At 61.6% G+C, this 17,584-nt stretch overlaps 1 protein-coding gene across 1 annotated transcript in view; it reads left to right on the top strand.

Moving 5' to 3' along the window:
* TSNARE1 (t-SNARE domain containing 1) overlaps window positions 1-17,584 on the top strand; it is a 90,447-nt gene that overhangs the window by 28,933 nt on the left and 43,930 nt on the right. Inside the window, 3 exon segments of the mRNA XM_045078200.1 lie at window positions 2,843-2,956; window positions 9,050-9,199; window positions 10,090-10,584. Coding sequence (XP_044934135.1) covers window positions 2,875-2,956; window positions 9,050-9,199; window positions 10,090-10,584 — 727 coding nt within the window. The 5' untranslated portion in view covers window positions 2,843-2,874.

The following is a 17,584-nucleotide window of genomic DNA, read 5'->3' as shown; positions in this document are numbered from 1 at the left end:
CGAGTTAGCTGCGTCTGAGCCCGCAGACCTGCGGACGGCAGGTGCTGCCCTCGGTCCCGGGCTCCGTCCGTCACTGCTGTTGCCCACCTGGCCTGTTGGCGTGCAGGGTGAGGACTCACGTGTGCGTTCACGCACGCGCTCGCACACACGCGCTCACACACACGCTTCCACACACACACGCACGTGCAGACCCGCACACACAGAGCTCCTGAGCCCACATGTCCCCACATGCTGGAGCACTTGCGCACGCACACCCGAGCACACGCACGTCCGTCCGCTGCCCCTCGCTCCCCCGGGCCCCCTCCAGGCTGCACCGTCCGTGGCAGGTGGAGGAGGCCTTCCCTGAGGACAGAACGCCGGGGGCCGGATCGCGCGGTGAGCCTGGATCGTTCTCCCTTCCCGCTCACTGCGATCCCTGGAGCCTGGCCGTGGCCCGATGCCGCCGTCTTCCTCTCTCCCCGAGGGAGTCTCTCTGGAACCTTCGGCCACCGCGCCAGCCGGTCCCTCCCCCAGCTCGGGCACAGCGTGTGCCCCGGGCTCTCCCCTTGCTCCTGCTGCCGGCGGCCCCAGCTGTTTCTGGGATGACCTGTGCTGGGCGGGGCACGGCCTGCGTCCTCCCCCGGAAGGACAGGGAAGGGCCGATCCCTGTCTGGAAGCGTCTTCTGTGCCGCTTGGGGCCTCCGAGGTTTTGGTGCTGTCTTTGTGGGCCGTGTGCCCTGCAGGGCAGGCCCCTCCCAGCGCTCCACTCTGCGGCCATGAGCTCTGGGTCGTGCGTCCCCTTCCCTGGGCGTGTTTGTGTCCCCACGGTTGCTGTCCCCCGACGTGGCGGCACAGTTGGTCCTGGCCGGTTGGTCTTTCCGCTCCCTCGGCGGGTGGCGTCCCCCGCGCAGTCCCAGCCCCTCCCACTGAGCTCCGCACTTCCGCACCCACCACGCCCTTGCTCAGAGCCTGGCTGTGTGTTTTCTGGGCGCCGACAGCGGCCTAATGGGGGTTGGGCAGCGCCTCCTGTCTCCGGGGATGGGGGCGAGGGGCCGTGCCCTGAGATCACGGGCACCGGGGTCGCCCTGCCGGATCCCAAGCCCTTCTCTGCCGGCCGCCAGCCGCATGGCCTTGGGTGCCCTATCCCGCGTGCCTCAGTGTCCTCGTCTGCGTGTGAGGCAGCAGCGGGGTCTCCTTTCAGTCTCCGAGCGGACGGCGTGCGGGCCTGTGTAGGGCGTGTGGGGACGTGCGGGCCTGTGTAGGGCGTGTGGGGACGTGCGGGCCTGTGTAGGGCGTGTGGGACGTGCGGGCCTGTGCCTGGGGCTCCGCGTGCCCGCTGCAGGCTACCCCTTCACTCCGTCCTTCCCGGGTCTGCTTTCTCCACGTTGCGTCCCCCGAGTCCTGGGCTCCGTCTCCTCATCTGATGTGTTCCCCGTGCGGCCCAGGCAGGCGGGTGCCTGGGACCCGTGGAAGGAACACCACGTGCTTTCCCCAGGGGTCCCCAGAGTGTGCAGACTCTGGGCATCCCTGGGGGTCCCCGAGTCCCTGTCGGGTCCGCAGCAGCCCCTGCAGACAACTCCCCTCTGTGCGGCCAGGTTCTGTCCTACGCTCGGGCCAGTGTCGCGTCACAGCTGACCGGAAGCAGGCGTGAGAACCAGCGCGTCTGTCGAGCCGCTGACAGAGTCGCCAAGAATCAGACGCTCTGGCTCTTCACACCGAATGGTTTTGTCCGGGAGAATGCGGCTCTGTTCTGTAAGACGTCAATTTAATGTGTAATGGGTTTCTTGTCACTTTGAAGCAGAGTAATATATCTTAAAAACGTCTTTTTAATTTCTCATGTAGTGAATGTTGGCAGATGTTACCCATGTAAGCCATAGTTCTCTGGGGTTCTGGGTGAGTCCTAGCCGCGGGGGTGCAGGCTCCCACCGACCCCGGGGACTTGGGCCTGCTTCCCGCCGCCCCCGAGCTCACCGGGGTCCGGCTGAGTGGAACCGCGGCTTGCAGGTGCGGAGAGCCCTGCCCAGCCCGCTGGGAGCGCTGCGTGAGCCGCGTGGCGTCGGGAACGTGTGGCCTGTCAGGCAGACACTGGGCGAGTCCCTGTGCTTCTAGTGGCCTCCGTGCAGACACCCAGAAAACCAGTGACCCTGGAGGGCCCCAGGGGTCCTTGTCAGGCTGGAGACGTCCCTTCTCCGCCATCCTGAGCCACAGTTCGCTGGTGGAGGCGATCCCGTGTGTGGGATGCGAGCCGTCTCCGGCAGGGACGCCTGTGCTCAGGCGCCGAGACAGGCGGTGGTTTCTGTGCCCACCATCAGTGTGTGTCACTCGCTCTGTACGGCCGGCCTGGGGGCAGGTCCTCTCAGTACCCTGGCTTTGTGGATGAGGACCTTGAGGCCGGGGATGGTCATTGTCTTGTCGCAGCTCCGTAGGGACTGTGTCAAGGTGATTTCAGCCCCGGCAGCCTGTCCCTGGCCGTCTGCTGTCTTGTGTGGCTCAGAAGGACTGAGCTGGAGCTGTGGGGGGCAGGTGCTCAAGCCCTGGGTTCTCAGCTCAGTGGGGGTGGGCGTCTGCAGGGGAGAGCACGGGGCCCTGGGGCTCTGCTTGGGACCACCACAGTCTTCGAGAGGTTATTCCCAGTGCTGTCCCCACACAGGACTGTGGGACAAGGGGGCACCTTGAAGGGGCTCAGTGGGGCCACTGCCTGGGCCCGGGAGGAGCCCAGCTGAGCTGAGATGTGGGCCTGGGGCCGCCTGGGGTGAGGAGGAAGTGGCGCGGGCTGGTGGGTGGGCGGGCAGGGGCCCGAGTGCTCCCTGAACCTGAGCACTAACTGCTGTCCTCCGTCCCCACCCGGGTTTGTCTCCTCCAGCTCTGCGGGAAGGCCCTGCTCTCGGTGAGAAGATGTCCTACGGATCCGTCGCTGGCAGTGGTGGCCCGGGGAGCCCTTTCGGGGGACCCTCCAGACAAGGCTATCAACCCCTAGGTAATGACAGCGGCTCGCAGTGCTGGCGGCGGGTGGGGGGCAGGTGGCAGTGGGTGGGTCTCTGCTGGCGTGATGGCAGCAGGGGTAGGTGGGTTCTTTCGCACTCACGTTGCCTGTGGCTAGGGGTGAGCGACCCCAGCCTTGGCTGGGGTGGGGTTGTGCGTGTTGGGCTGGGTCAGCAGCATGGGAGGCTTTTCTGGGTACGGCTGCCCTGCCGAGGGGGGCAGACTTGGTGTCTGAGGTCCTCCTGGCACCAAGCCAGCCCTCCATGGGGGTACTGAGCTGCTCTAGAGGTGCCCAGGGGTTTGGCCGCTGGCAGAGCGGATGGACGGCTTGGCCTGGTCTCCCTAATGACCGTGGGTGCAGGCCTTAATTTTGCAAATCCAGAGGAGGAAACCGAGGCTTGTGGGGCCGGGGAGGCACCATGCTTCTGGCACAGGACAGAATAGCACTAAGTTACCTGCCCTCTCCCCAGATGCCCTTGCCCCGAGGGCCGTGTTGGGGGCTTCCTTGCTGTTTTCTTGGGTTTAGCTGACCCGGCTCTGTCCCCACACCACACCTTGCTGGCTTTGCGCATCTCAGAACTTTGTTTATGGAACCTCAGGATTTGTCTTATCGGCTGTTTGCTAGTTCGGCTCCCGAGTCCCTGATGCTGTGAGTCGCTGTTCCCTTCTGTTTTCCTTCTCCGTGGCTGCGTGGCACCCGTTCTGGTCCACGTGTGAGGGCCACTGAGCGTGGGTGGCCCGTGGCAGTGGGGGGGGCTGTTGGCACTGCCTGGGATGCCCTTGGCGTCCTGGGCTCACCCACGGAGTGGGGGCCGGTGTTGGAGGGTGAGTGTGTGCAGTCCGAGGGCCGGTGTGGTCTCCTCGGGCTTTCATCTACATTTCTGTGGCGACCACTGGCGTGGACCCATTGGTCCTCCAGCGGACTCCCGTTTGCCATCATCTTACTGACTCGCCAGGTTTCCTGACGTGCTCTGGAAGAGCAACCCTTGTCTGCTCGCCCTGCGTCTCTTCAGTTGGCTTCTCGGTGTGGCACCTGCTGGGGAGTGTGCGTTCCTGGGGCGCGGAGTTCTCCTTTGGGGCTCGCTTGAGTGCGCCCATCTCTTCTGACTGGTCTGCGACCCTGTCCGGTGTGATGAATCCTACAGGAGAGGACCCTGTGTCTCGTGTACTCTCCTCAGACGCTGATGGGACTGTGTCCGTCTGTGGGCCTGTCCTCACTGTCCCCGGGCTTTGATCTTTGTGGGGTGGCGTGTGGGGAGGCGGAACCATGACCCCATGTCTCTCTCTCATCCACACGTGGTCCTGGGACTGTGAAGTGCCGTCCCCTTCCGACAGAGCCGCAGGGTCGGAGCTCTGCGTTGACGGGCGTTCCCGTGTAGGTTCTCCCGGTCCGTTTTTCCTTTCCTGTGCAAAATCCCGCCTTAATTTTCCGAGTCCGCGTTTCTGATGATTTTCACAGCAGGCGGCTCTACTTGTCTTCCCTCGGACAGGTCTCGGTGTTTGCTCAGAACACGCATTTCAGCATCCCTTGTCAGGCTTGGAGTTTGGGCTGCGGCCGCCGTGTGTCTGCGGCGTGAACGTGGCGGGGACCAGCGTCCGTCCTGTTCGTGGGCTCCCAGTCCACGAGCACATGTGTCTCTTTCTCGAATCTTCTGTCACGGTTTTCAGTCAAGGTTTATAACTTTCATTATAAAGACTTTATATATCCTTTATTGAGTTTAACAAAAAACCCCGCCACATTTCTTGCTATTAGAAGAGGTACCGCTCGAGCATTACACGTTCCAAATCTTCGTGGCTGGTACACGTGTGCGACGATTGGTTTTTTTAAAAAAGCTTAGTCCAGAGATTTTGATTTTCAAATGCCTTGTTTTCAAACTTCCTAAATATGGACAGTTTCCAACACGGGGAAGCAGACGTGAGGAGGCAGCGGTCCCCAGTGCTGCCCCCTCTACCTCATCCAGAGTCCGCTGTGGCCGGTCCGGCCGCTGTGACCTCAGGCAGCCATCGTGTCATTCCGTGGCAAGTCCCAGATGCAGCACGCCTCCCGTCGACCCGTGCCCGTGCCTCTGCGGGGGGGGGGGGGGGGCTCCGTGTGCACATAACCAGAGCATCCCACGCACCCGGGCATCTCTGAGGGCTTGGCGGCTCCGTGGTGCATGGCAGGGCCGTGGAAGACCCGCGTGCAGCAGTCGACTGACCGGCCCTTCAAGTCTTTCTGACACTCGAGATTCGCCTCCAGTGTTTTGACGTTTGTTTCTCTTTCTGTAGAAGTTAATTTCTGGAAGGAACCACGGTTTTCCTGGGGAGTGTCATTGGTTTTTGTCTGCTGGCTTCATGTTGTGCCGTTTTGCTGCGCTCCTGTCGACTGTAAGAATTTGGGGACTCTCAGGTGTTGTGTTTGGACGGGGTCGTGTGTAAGTGGCAGCATTTCTTTCTTCCCCCAACGTGCCCGTTCTCTCTGCCTTTCCGAGCTGCCCCGAGCCTCTGTGACGCTGGGCAACGTGCTCCTGTCCCGCGTGGCATCTGGAAGAATGGGACTGCATGGTCCTGAAGTGTTTCTGGGGTTTTGCTCTGAAACCGTCCAGGCTCATAAAACCGCGCTTCCCTCGCGGCGTGCTGTTGGACCAGCACTTCTCCTGTCGTCTGCACCGTCCGGCTCTCCGTTTCTTCTTGGGTCAGTTTTGCTAAACTGCGTTTTCTGAGACACGTCTGCTTCACTAAAATGCGCAGATTTAGAGAACTTGACTGTGGACAGTAGCCGCTGGTGTCGACGGGGCAGCGCTGCGGTGTGGCCGCGGGCCCGGCCGGGCTCTGCCTGCCCCTCTCCGCGGCTCCTGCCAGAGCACGGGCGTTCGCGAAGGCCGAGGGCTGCACAGGGCCCGCCGTTGTGGTGCCGCTGTTTTGTAACGGTCCCGGTATCCGCATCACACCCTCCGTTTTATTTCTCAAAGGGAAATTTGTACTTTCCCTATTTCCTTTTTTTTATGATCAGTGTTGACTGAGGCTTGGCCGTTACAGTCTCCCCAAGAGCTGACTCCAGGATCTTCTACTGCGGGTCGCTCTCCGCTCGCACTTGTATCGTCTTCCTTCTGTCTTTGAGTTGAAGCTGTTTTATTTTTCTGACTCCTAAGTTGGATGTTTATCTTACGTCATTCATCTTCAGTTTTTGTTCTTTTGTAGTAAAAACTCTTGAGGTTGTGAGTGTGCGGGTGGTCACTGGTAGCTGTCAGACCTTCAGGGGTGTGCAGTGCTTTTAAATTAAGGTTCGGTTGTGTTTTCTTATTTGCATTATGATCCGTTCTCTGACTCAGGAATTGTTTGTTTTTTATTTATTTATTTTATTGTTTTTTCCCCCCTCGGATTTATTTAGAACCATAGTTCATTGTTTCCAACCGTTTTTTTTTTTTTTTCCTAGTTGTTTCTTAAAAACGAGGTCTACTTAATTGCATTTTCGTCAGGAAAGGACCTACGTGGTCCTGATTTGTTGACCGTTGTCAAGGCCCGGCTGTTGCTGGCACCCCACCCTCTCCTCTTCGTGGGGACGTGGGAAGGCTCTCATGGTTGGGCTGGTGCTCCAGGCAGGACTCTGGGGCCAGGCGGAGACCCCCGTCTGCCGCTGCCATCACTCGGGAACTGCCGTGTGCCAAGCACCGCGGGGTACACGCGAGCCTGCAGGTGATTACATGGAGCTTGGGGTGATCCCTTGTGGTAGGATCATGGCAAAAACCGGCAAAAAGCCAACTGGTAGATTACTAACACATAAAGAACTCACATAAATCAAAGGAAACCTTAAAAATATTCCTCCAAATGGGCCAGCCCTGTGAAGAGATAGGAAAGCCGACTGAGCCTACCCGCTGCCCAGACAGACGGACTTGAAGGTGGCCGTGTGCCCGCGGAGCCGGTTTGCTCTGGAGGAGAGGGCGCAGGGGTTGGCTGCTCCCGGACCCCTTCGCCGCCCCTTCCCGGGCTGGGCCCTGCTTCCTCCTGCGCCACTAGGATGTCATCAAGGCAGCGTGGGCCGAGAACGCGGGCGTGCGGTCACCACTGTGCTGAGGGAGGTGGCTGTGACGTGGGCGTCAGCTGGAGCTGCAGAAGGTCGCTGGGTGCTTCTGCACAGGTCGGGACACGGAGACAGGTGCGCGGAACAGAGGGAGGGGAAGCTGCGTCTGCGGTCTTCTGCCTGTGCGAGACCCCGCCCCGCGGTCAGTGTCCACCTCTGCAAACGGTCTTTATCGTTTCTTTCTAACTGTCTGTTGGACCTTCCCCCGTAACTGTGTCTATTCTAATAATCAGGAGTGTTGACTTAGCCCCCACCCCAAAGTTTAAGGGTCATGGGATTCTGGAGGGGGGCCCGGCCGGGCCCCTTCACAGGTGTCTGGACCACATGGGGTAACCAGGAGGAGGTGGGCGGGGCCTGGGCTTCCGTGACCGGATGCCAGCACGGGGACGTCATCATATGGTGATGTGGGCAGTGACGTGGCCACCGCCAGCTGGTCCCCTTTCTCTCTGCTCCCCACAGGAGGGGCTCTGGGGGCTCCGAAGCAGATGGTGACCCTGGTCACCAGGTGCCCGGACAGCTGTGCCTCTTCTCACACTGGTCTAGGCACGTTCCCGGGCCTGCAGGAGAGCCTGGCGGCGGCTGTCTGTGGGGAGGACCCATCCCACAGGCTCCCCACCAAGCCCTTCGGGAAGAGGGCAAGTGACAGTGATTTGGGCAAGTGATTTGCTCTGATTTGCCCTGTTGGGAGATGGTTCCTGTCCTGAAAGCTCATGGTCAGACCCTCAGACCCACGGAGACATCTGGACATAGGGCCTCGGCCATGGCCTCTCTCTCCCGGACTGTGACTGTCCAGGTCTGTGCCTGCCTCCCTGGATGTCTAGAAGAGTTCTTGTCGTCGGAGTCAGAAACCCACTCTGCTGTGGTTGGCTGTGTGGGGACCTCCCTCCCCAATAAGGTGACTGGCCGCCCTGCCCTTCCTTCTCCCCCAGGTTTGGCCGGGAGCCCCGTGGACCGCCTGTGCACTTTGAGTCCCTGCTGTCTGCAGGCAGAGGATGGCCGAGGTGGCGTTTTGAGGCCTCTCCCACCCCACTTGGGGTGCAGGGGGATCCCTTGGGGCAGTCCTTCTGTCCCTGTCGTGCATGAGCTGCACGGGTGTTCTTTGCTCTCCGTTCTCTTGGGAGATGCGAGTCCAGGGTCTTTTCCGAGAAGCACTGCCTCGGGAGCTGGGTGCTGGGGCTGGCCGGGACAGGCCATGTCCCTTGGGCTCCAGGGCAGCTGTGGGTGTGCTCGGACAGCCCAGCCGTGACCTCCTAGAGCTCACTCTGCAGAAACTGCCCTTCAGAGAGCTCCAGAGCAGACAAGGTCACAGAGATGGCCTTGGGGCCACGGGCCGAGAGGCTCGTCTCCCAGAGGTGGTGAGATGTTTTCATGAGGTGTGTCTTATGGTTGAGGAATTCTGGCAGAACGGGTCTAGGACGTGTTTCTGAATCAATGAGAATGTCCTTGGGGTCCGACCCTGTGCGGGCTGTTTGGGGGTGCGTGTGGGGAGGAGGCCGCCCGGTGCTGGCCCTAACCCTCAGCCCTGCAGTCGAGCTCCAGGAAGGACGAGTGTTGGTTTGTACTTTCACTCACTGTGCCCTGGAACCGGGTTTTATGAACGGGATGGTGCCGTGCTGATTTCACGTCGTCACCAAAACCCCGACGTCCTCACCCCCCAGTTTTGTATGTTTTTTGTCGCTGACAGGTGACACCGTGGAAGGCTTGGTCTGGTCTGCGGGCCACACCTGCAGCCCTGCTCTCGGGGATTTTGACCTTGTCTGGGCTTTTAAGAATGATCATGGTTTCGAGATTGGGAACATGTCAAGTCCTGGATTTGCCGCTGGTCTTCAGCCAAAGCGGCTGTTGCACAAGGTGTGGCCATCTGGGAGGGTTTCTTGGAAGACGCTGGCCTGAGTGGAGCTTCTCGCCGTGGATGCTTGGAGGGCTCAGGGCACCTGCTGTCCCGTGTGGGGCCTTGCTTTGCCAGCAGCACCCTGAGCTGCTCTGAGGGCGGCGGGGTGTAACTGTGATGTCCCTTGCTGTCTGTAGAGTGTGCTAAATGTTGGACCGAGTACGGGATCCGCCATCTCCCCTGCCCGTCGCCAGAGAGCAGCCCGCAGGACCCCTGTGTGGGCAAGGATGGGGAAGGTGATCTGGGGTCGGCGGGCGCGCCCAGAGGCCCAAGGGCCAGGAAGCGAGGTACTTCCACGTGGGTGCTGGGTCTGGGGGGGCCTGGGAAAGACCACCCGGAGACGCCAGGTGCAGGGCGGGGGCTGGGTGTGTCCGCTGGAGGGGCACAGGCATGTGGAGTAGGGAGCAAGGTGCAGCACGGATTCTGGGTGGCCCGCCCCTCACCCCCACTCACCTTCCCCTCCCCCAAGGATGGCAGATGGTGTGATGTGGCTGGGCCAGTGGTGTGAGGGCCGTCGTGTGATGGCTGGTGCTTGTAAGGGCCCCTGGGCTCCAGGGAGGAGGCTCAGCCTGTGGGGCGAGTTCACGCGGCCCCTTCACTCCAGAGCCCGGCTGCTGCTTGTAGGGGGAGGAGGGGAGGGCGCGTCAGGGTCCTTGAGATGTGCATTAGGGAGGGGAGGATGTGTGGGCCTCTGAGGAGGTGGTCTTTCAGTTGATAGGGGCCTGGGGGAGACAGGTTGCCCTCTGAGTGCTCCCCAGGAGCTCACATGTCCCTCTGTCCTCAGGGTCTCTCAGTGTCGGGGGCTCCCTCTTTCCTCGCAACTGGGAGACGCTTGGTCTCATGCGGGCTGCCTCTTCTGCTTTTATAGAGGGTCCCCCTGCCCCCTGGCAGGCACAGGCTGGCTGCTGACGAGGCCCCCCCCAGTGGGCAAAGACCTGCAGGCTGGGTGCTCTGTGTCTGCCCAGCCCAGGGACCCCCAGGAGCGCAGGAGAGGGGGGCTGTGGGGGCACAGAGGGAGTGGAGGCCGCGGCCACGGCGACCCGCCTGCCCTTCTGCTGCCGCTGTCCACTTCGGCCTGAAGCCGAAGCCACAGAGGAGGAGGTGGCGCCCTGGGAGCCACGGCCGCCACCCCCACCAGCCCCTGGCCTTAAACACCCACCTTTTGGTGCCTTTCCAGGGCCAGGGGTCACCCCTGACGGCAGTGGGACGCCGGAGCTGCCCTCACCACCCACGGCTGGCCCGAGGAAGGACTCCGCCGGCAGCATCCACAGCCGGCTGGCGGGGCCCAGTGCCGCGCGGGCTAAGAAGAGGAAGCCCAACTTCTGCCCGCAGGAGACGGAGGTCCTGGTGTCCAAGGTCAGCAAACACCACCAGCTGCTGTTCGGCTCGGGGCTGCTGAAGGCCGGGCCGGCCCGCCGGTACCGCGTGTGGAGCCGCATCCTGCAGGCCGTGAACGCGCTGGGCTACTGCCGCCGCGACCTCGTGGACCTCAAGCACAAGTGGCGGGACCTGCGCGCTGTCGTGCGGCGCAAGCTGGCTGACCTCCGGCGTGCGGCCGTCGGCCCTGGGGGGCCCCAGGCCCTGGCCCTCACACCCGTGGAGCAGGCGGTGGCCAAGACCTTCTCCTGCCAGGCCCTGTGCCCTGAGGGCTTCTGCCCGGAGCCGCCCCGAGGTGAGTCCCTTGGCCGCGCGGGCCAGCGGGCAGGAAGCAGAGACCTGCGTGGCTGCTCCACGTCCCTCCCCCCGGGGGCTTCCCGCCGCCGCTCTTGGGCGGTTCCTGCTCCTTCGCGCCCGCACTTGTGTGGCACTCACGTGGCCGCGCGGGGACATTGAGGCGTGGCAGCTGCGCTTGCCTCCCCGGGGCTTTGCCTCTGCCCGCTTGCGCCCAGCTGTGGGGTGGGGACCTGGGCGTCCACAAGACGCGGATGTCTGCTTCCTGCCTCTGCACTGGCACCTACGGGAAGGAACGCGTTTTCTCGTGCGCTCCCACTACGCGCTCACACCTGAGCTACGAGCTTTCCAAGGCCCGGGTTCCTCCGCCTTGTCCTCCACGCCCTGATGTTTGTTGCCTCTGCCCCGCTCCAGCCCGGCTCCCACCGTCCGCTGAGTGAGTGACCGGATGGCAGAGCTGTGGTCTGGAGGGCCGGGCTCTGTTGCCGGCTTAACCTGCAGGACAGGCCTCTGTCCAGGCTGGGCCAGCCCTGCCGTGTCAGGACGGGTGGCTGGGGGGCAGGTCGCCTGGAGCCCGTGAGGTTCTTCCGTGGCTGTTTTTCAGGGAGAGTTTCTCTGTGGGCTGTGACTTCTCGTCCGGCACGGTGGGTCAGGGGGGCCGATGGGCATCAGCCCAGTGTCCGAGAGCCCAGCGGGCTGGGTCCCAGACAGGCCTGCCACATGGACATGCGCAGTCCCTGTGGGGCCCACGGGGCACAGAGACGCGTGGGGGCAGCTGCAGCCACGGGCAGGGAGCGGGGAGCGTGGAGGCTGAGCCCAGATTCCGGCAGTTGGGGCCGGGAGGGAGGCGGGCCTGTCCTTTGTGCGTGCTTGCTCCGTCGTAGGTGGGCGGTAGGTTCTGAGGACCGCTTCTCCGTCCTCACCTGGTCTTTGACTTTGAACCGGGGCTGGAAAATACACCTGGGGCGTCAAGAACAAAGCAGGAGCAAGCCCCCAGCTCCTGGCTCGCACGGCTTTGCAGTTGCTTTCCAGACGTTTCCTGCTCATGAGGCCCTGGAGGGTCAGCCCGTCCTCGCAGGGGGAGCGGCCGTTGACTGTAGTTTCGGGGGCTGTTGAGCGCCGTGGGGTGCTGCCCTGTTACGGGCCCCGGCGCGTGTGCTGCTGCTCCCTGGGGTCCCTGCAGCCCGCTCACACGTGGATCTGGCCCCACTCCCCCAGGCAGCAGCACCTGTGCACTGGGGTGCCGGGGCGCTGCGGTGCTGGGTTTCGCCCAGGCCTGTCCGCCCTGCAGCTGAGAGGTCCCCTGGCTTCCCTGGCTCATCCTACGTCCGGGGCTCTGTATTGCACTTGGCCTTCTTCTGCCCAGCCCGAGCTGACGCCAGCCGTTTGTCACACCCGGGAGCCGCTGCGGAGGAGCAGAGCCTGCTGTCCGCTTGGCGCATGCCTCAGGGCAGGTGGGGGCAGTGTTGGGTTCCAAGGGGGTCTCTGTGCTCCTACCCCCTCCTCCAGTATCACTGGTGGGGCTGCTGCGGCAGCTGCCTGGGGGCCCGGGAGAGGACGGGCAGGGGCTGGAGCTGGAGCTGACACGCGGCCGGGCCCCTTGGTGGCTGCAAGGCTTTGGCAAGTGTGCGTCGGCGGCCTCAGGTCCCCTTCGTGCCGCGGGCAGATCGCGCTGCGCACCTGCCAGAGATGCCACCGGGGCAGGAACCCTGAGTTGGTGGTTCAGCCGCGTCCCATCATTTCTGCCCACAGTAGAAGCAGAGGGCGGGGAGGAGGACTCCCGAGAAAAGCCGGAGAAATTCTGCCGATTTTCTTTTTTTTATTTTACTTTATCCGCGCCGCATGGGTCCTGGGACCCGGCTTCACGGGGAGGAGCTCGTGAGCCTGCGGCGCGTCCGCATGTGAGGCGTGCCCCGAGCGCACCCCCACCGGGTCCCCCCGCTACCAGTTCCCCAGGGGCGGACTTTGGCGAGGGGCCCTCTCCCTTTGCCTGCCCCGGCCCAGGGCAGCTGCTGGCGTGCTTTGTGCCGCCACGGGGTGGGCCTCTTGGACCCGCGGCACGTGGACTCCAGGGTCGGGGTCCTGTGGCGTGTCCTCTCGTCGCTCAGGACTGGGCATCCCAGTTCGTGTCCCGTCACCTTGATGCGCAGTTCCGTGCTTGGTGGCTTGTGGCTGAGTGAAGGTCCACAATCGCTCTCCTCTGCTGCGGCAGACGCGGTCACCGTTTTGGGGGGCTGGGCAGACAACGCTTCCCCGTCTCCGAAACCACCAGACTGGTCTCTGCAGTGCTGTCTTGCTCCGTCCCCACGGCAGCCCCACGAGCTCCTGCCGTGGGTGTGACTTTGGCCGGTGCCCGGCGGTGCGGGTAGGGGTGTCCCTGAAGCGGCAGCCCGCCCGTCCCTGGTGGGGACGCCCCTGCGCTCGTGGGCCGTGCGTGCATTTCCCCTGCGGTGGTCGGCGCTCGCCTCGGGCTCGGGCCTGCTCCGCCCGTCCTTGTTCCTGGGTTCCGGGGTCGTGGGACAGCAGCTGCGTTGAAGACCGTCCGCGGGCTCTGTGCTGCCTCTGCTTTCCTTGATGGTCTTTTTGAAGCTTTTTAGGTTTTGATGTTATCAGTGTTTTCTTCTGGGCTTTCTGCTCTTTGTACCGCACCTACAAAGTTCTCACCTGCTCCAAAGTCCCAGGAGTATTGTTTTTTGAAGGTTTTTTTTTTTTTTTTGAAGACTTTATTTATTCTTTTGAGGGTGGGGAAGAGCACGGGTGGGGGGAGGGGCTGAGGAAGAAGCAGACTCCGGCTGAGCTGGGAGCCCGACGCGGGGCTCGCTCCCGGGACCCCGAGGTCACGAGCCGAGCTAAAGGCAGACAGACGCTTGACCGACTGAGCCACCCGGGGGCCCTGTGTTTTGAAGTTTTAGCTTTTGTGTCTGACTGATGCGTGCAGAGTTGATTGTGAGTTTTGTTGCTTTGGGACTGGGGATCGGTGGACATCCAGCTGTCGGCGGCCGTTGCTTGAAGAGACTGAGTCACCTTGACACGTCACAACGCCACCCGGAGGTCGTCCTGTTCCTGGCGATCTGGGTCCCTGCTTCTCGCAATGCCAGGCCCCGTGCCTATCGGTAACTGCAGAGCAGGTCTTGAGGCAGGCGGGGAATGGATTTCTCCGCCTCTGTTTTCTGAGAGAATTTGTGTAGAATTGATGCTATTCTTCCCTGAGCTCTTCGGCAGATCTCGCCGGGGAGGCCTCTGAGCTGGGATTTTCATTGTGGCAAGATCGGAAACTCCAGTTTCTTCAGCGTCACAGCGTCACGTGATTGCTACAGTGTCACCGTGTCACGTGTCGTGTGTCACACACAGCGTCGTGCGTTAGTGTCCCGTATCGCGTGTTACGTGCTGCGTGTTACGCGTTCGGTGCTACGTGTTCGGTGCTGCCCGGCCTTCTGCTGCGTCTCATAAGACCTTTGGTCATGGGTGCTTTCATGGAACCTGCCCACTGCGTCCAGGCTGTGGCGCTCGCTGCGGGCTCTCGTCCGCGGGACTCCCCGCGCGGTGCTGGCGTGCTGTCCGGCCGGCACGGAGGCTGCCTCTCCCACTGCTGACATTTCTAATTGTGTTTTCTCTGTTTCGTACTGGACTGGTCCGACTGCACGTCTATCAATTTTATGGATTGTTTCAAAGGACCAGATTTCGATTTCGTCAATCTTCTCTGTTTATCCAACGTTGAGTTAATTGATTTTTGCTCATCTTTGTTATTTCCTTCCTTTTCCTCGCTCTGGGGCTAACGAGCTCCTGCTGCATCGTTGACTGGAGCCTTTTTTTCCCGAACGTGAGTGTTTTTTGCTGTAAGTTTTCCTCTGTGCGTTGCTTCACTTAAACAGTTTTGCACATACTATGTTTTCGTTCATTCATTTGAAATATTTTCTGATTCCTTTGTAATTTTTTCTTTAATGAGTGGTTGTTCAAAAGCATGTTAAATTTTCAGATAAGTCTTTCTGTTCCCAGATGTCTGTCTGTCTGACTTCTAGTTTAATTCCGTGGTGCTTGGAGACTGTGTCGTGTGATGTCAGCCGCCGTATTTTCTGAAATACAGCGTATCCTGGTGTGTGTACCGCGCGTTTGACGAGAGTGTACCCGGCTTCTGTTGGGTGGGGCGTCCTATAAACGTCACTCGGGTCCAGTCGATCGACGGTGTTGCTCAGGTCTTGGTGTCCTCATGGATTTCCCGTCTGCTGCCCCGCTTGCTGCCCGCGGGGGAGGACTGTCCCTGGAACTGTGGATTTGTCTGTTCCTCCTTTCAGTCCTGTCCGTCTCTGCTTCAGACATTCTCACGCTGCAGTATGGGGACCGCGCCCGCCTGGGACAGGTGTGTCGTCTTCACCAGCTGACCCCTTGTCGCCGTAAAACGTTCCGTTGTCTCTGCTCACGCGCGTGGCTCTGAATTCTCCATGCCGGCCTCGCCGGCCCAGCTTTCTCAGGGTCACGGCTTACGAAATGCGTTCTCCAGTCCCGCCTTCGGCTTACGTCTGGATGTCCGTATGAAGTGCTTTTCCTGAGCTCCGCGTCCGTGGGGTTTGCTCTGACCCTGTCTCACCACCCCCGCCTCGACCGGAGCGGCTGCCTTGGTGCCGTCCACGGGGGCTTTGCTGACGACGGGTTCCGTGGTCTGCGCCCTGCAGCGTGGCCGCACGTGGACTGCGCTCGGTCGCGCGCTTCAAGCCAGTGTGCTGCCGTCTTGGTGTTTGCTCTGCGATTGCCCTTTCTTCTTTCTCGCTTCGGTGGCGTTTTGGAGGAACTGCGTGTTTATTCCGTTTTGGCCCCCGCTCGTGGCTCATCAGCGGTACCTGCCCGCTCTGTGTTTCAGTGGCCGCTTCGGAGTCTGGTGTCCGCTGAGCTGCTGCCTGTGTGTGCCCCCCGGTCCCGCTCGGTCACTGCGTGTGACGCGGGAGGCTCACGCGGCCGACCCCTGCCGCCCTTCGGAACGGCGTCTTGTTCCTGCCTCTACCTTAGTAATCCCTGCTCTCTGAGATCACCTCAAATGGGACGAGGTGTCGTTCCTTCGCCCTTACGCCCGCCTCCCACACTCCGGCTTCTCATGTAGACGCTGTTTCCTTTTACTGTTTCTTCTGACCTGAGAGATTTTGTTTGACGCTTCCCGGGCTGCACGTCCGGCCGGGATGGAGTCTCTCGGCCTTTTTGTCTTAAAGAAGTCTTTCTTTTTCTTCTATGTTCGGAATATATTTCTGCTGGGTATAAAATTCTGGCTCAAAGATTTTTTTCCTTCTTTTGGCACTTTGCCCTGTCCCCGTGGCGTGTTTGGGCGAAGCGCTCCCCGTGTCCCCATCGTGGCGGCGGGCATGCTCCTCCGGCCCCTTCGGAAGTGTCCTCGTCACCACGGTTTTGATGTCTCCTGTGGTTTTGACTACTGTGCCTTGGGCTCTGAACTTTTAATATTTATTCTGCTTGGGGCTTTATTAAATTCTTCATGGAACTCTCAGTTTTTAATTGTGTTAAATTTCGGTACTTTTGGTCCTTATTTCTTGAACTTCTCCCTGTTTGCTTGTTGCCTGCCTGTGGCTCCGCGGGCGCTGGGGTGCTGGGTGTTGCTCTGAGGTCCCCTGTGGCTCAGCCGACGTGCTGTCCTCGAACCCACTCCCCTGTGCCCTGCACGCTGTCTGCGGCCGAACCCATGCAGGGGAGGCGCACGGCAATGTCCTCCGTGGGGTCTTCAGAAGTGCCCCTGCGGCTTTTCCGCGTCTCCGGTCCCTCCTTGCCGGGTGGATGCGCCCGTGTCCTTCAGCACTGTTGCAGCCGGGAGGAGCGATTTTCTCCACTACTGGTGTTGTCTCTGTCATTTCTGCGTCTGATTCTCTGTTGGCCGATTTTTCTTACGGTTAAGGGCCCCGTATGTGCTCCTGCTGCTTCATGTGTCCTGGAAGTTCTAATTGTGAGTTTTGAGTGCTTTTGTGCTGGGTTTGGTTGTCTCACTTGAGGAGGATTAGATTTCGGTTCTGGGGCAGGGGACTTGTGGGTCACTCTGCTGTCTCTGGGCATTTCTGAAGTCGCCATCACGCTGTGACTGACTTTACCCGCTGCTCCGGAGGTGCGGCCTGGGCGGTCACTGCCGGATGCCGCGGGGCCCAGAACTGCTGTCCTTCTCCTGGGAGACTTCCCTGACACACACCGACCGCGCTGGGGAAGGAGACGGCCTGCAGCTCCTTCGTAACCCCTGTGCCCTGCGCCCGAGGGGTGTCCTTCCCTGTGGAGGCACAGGACATGGCTTTGGCCGGAAGCCAGGGGACCGGGTCTGCCTCAGTCTCCCCTCTGTCTCCTCAGGCCCGTGGTCTGGCCTGGCTCAGGGAATGGGCGGGCGCTGCTCTCCTGGGGCGGTGCTGGAGCTTGTCCAGGATCAGAACGTCGCTTCCCGTCTTTCATGCAGTTTTAGCTGTTTTCGGGGCGCGGTGATCCCGGGCCCCGTTCCCTTATGACAGAAGCTGTGCTGCGTTGTGATTCTGGGAGAAGCCGGCTGATATTTTGGGGTCTTAATTTCTGGATCTCGTCGGCGGGCACGTACCTCTGAGCCGAGAGCCGCCCCGCGTTGCTGACCTGCGCCGAGCGCAGCGACCTCTTTGCGCCCTCCCTTGCCTGGTTCTTCTCTGTGTTCCCCGTGCCGGGGGCCGGCCCCTTCCCACCCCAGCCACGCCTACGGGACATCTGGGCCCACGGGGCATGATGTCCTCCCTGTCCCTCCGCTCCTCAAGCTCAGCCTCCCGCAGCCCTGCCGCCTCTTCCCTGAGGCCCGGACCCTGTCATCCTGCCCTCACCTGGCCTGGACCCTAGGCCTGCGTCAGTCCCCTGGCTGCATGCGGCGGCCCTGCTGCTGTCGCGCGGTCACCGTCTCGCTGCCTGCCCTGTCTGACGGGCGGGCCCCTGGCTGTGGGGGCTGGTGCACAGTCCCTGTGAGCCTATCCCCCCCCGCCCCAGCGGCCCCAGCAGTGTGTTTGGGGCCG

Source organism: Mustela putorius, unplaced genomic scaffold (assembly GCF_011764305.1).
Source record: "Mustela putorius furo isolate JIRA1106 unplaced genomic scaffold, ASM1176430v1.1 tig00000228_pilon_pilon_pilon, whole genome shotgun sequence".
In the NCBI taxonomy this organism is placed as follows: Eukaryota; Metazoa; Chordata; class Mammalia; order Carnivora; family Mustelidae; genus Mustela; species Mustela putorius.
Note: the sequence above shows the minus strand (reverse complement) of the source record. Positions and strands in the feature narration are given on the sequence as shown.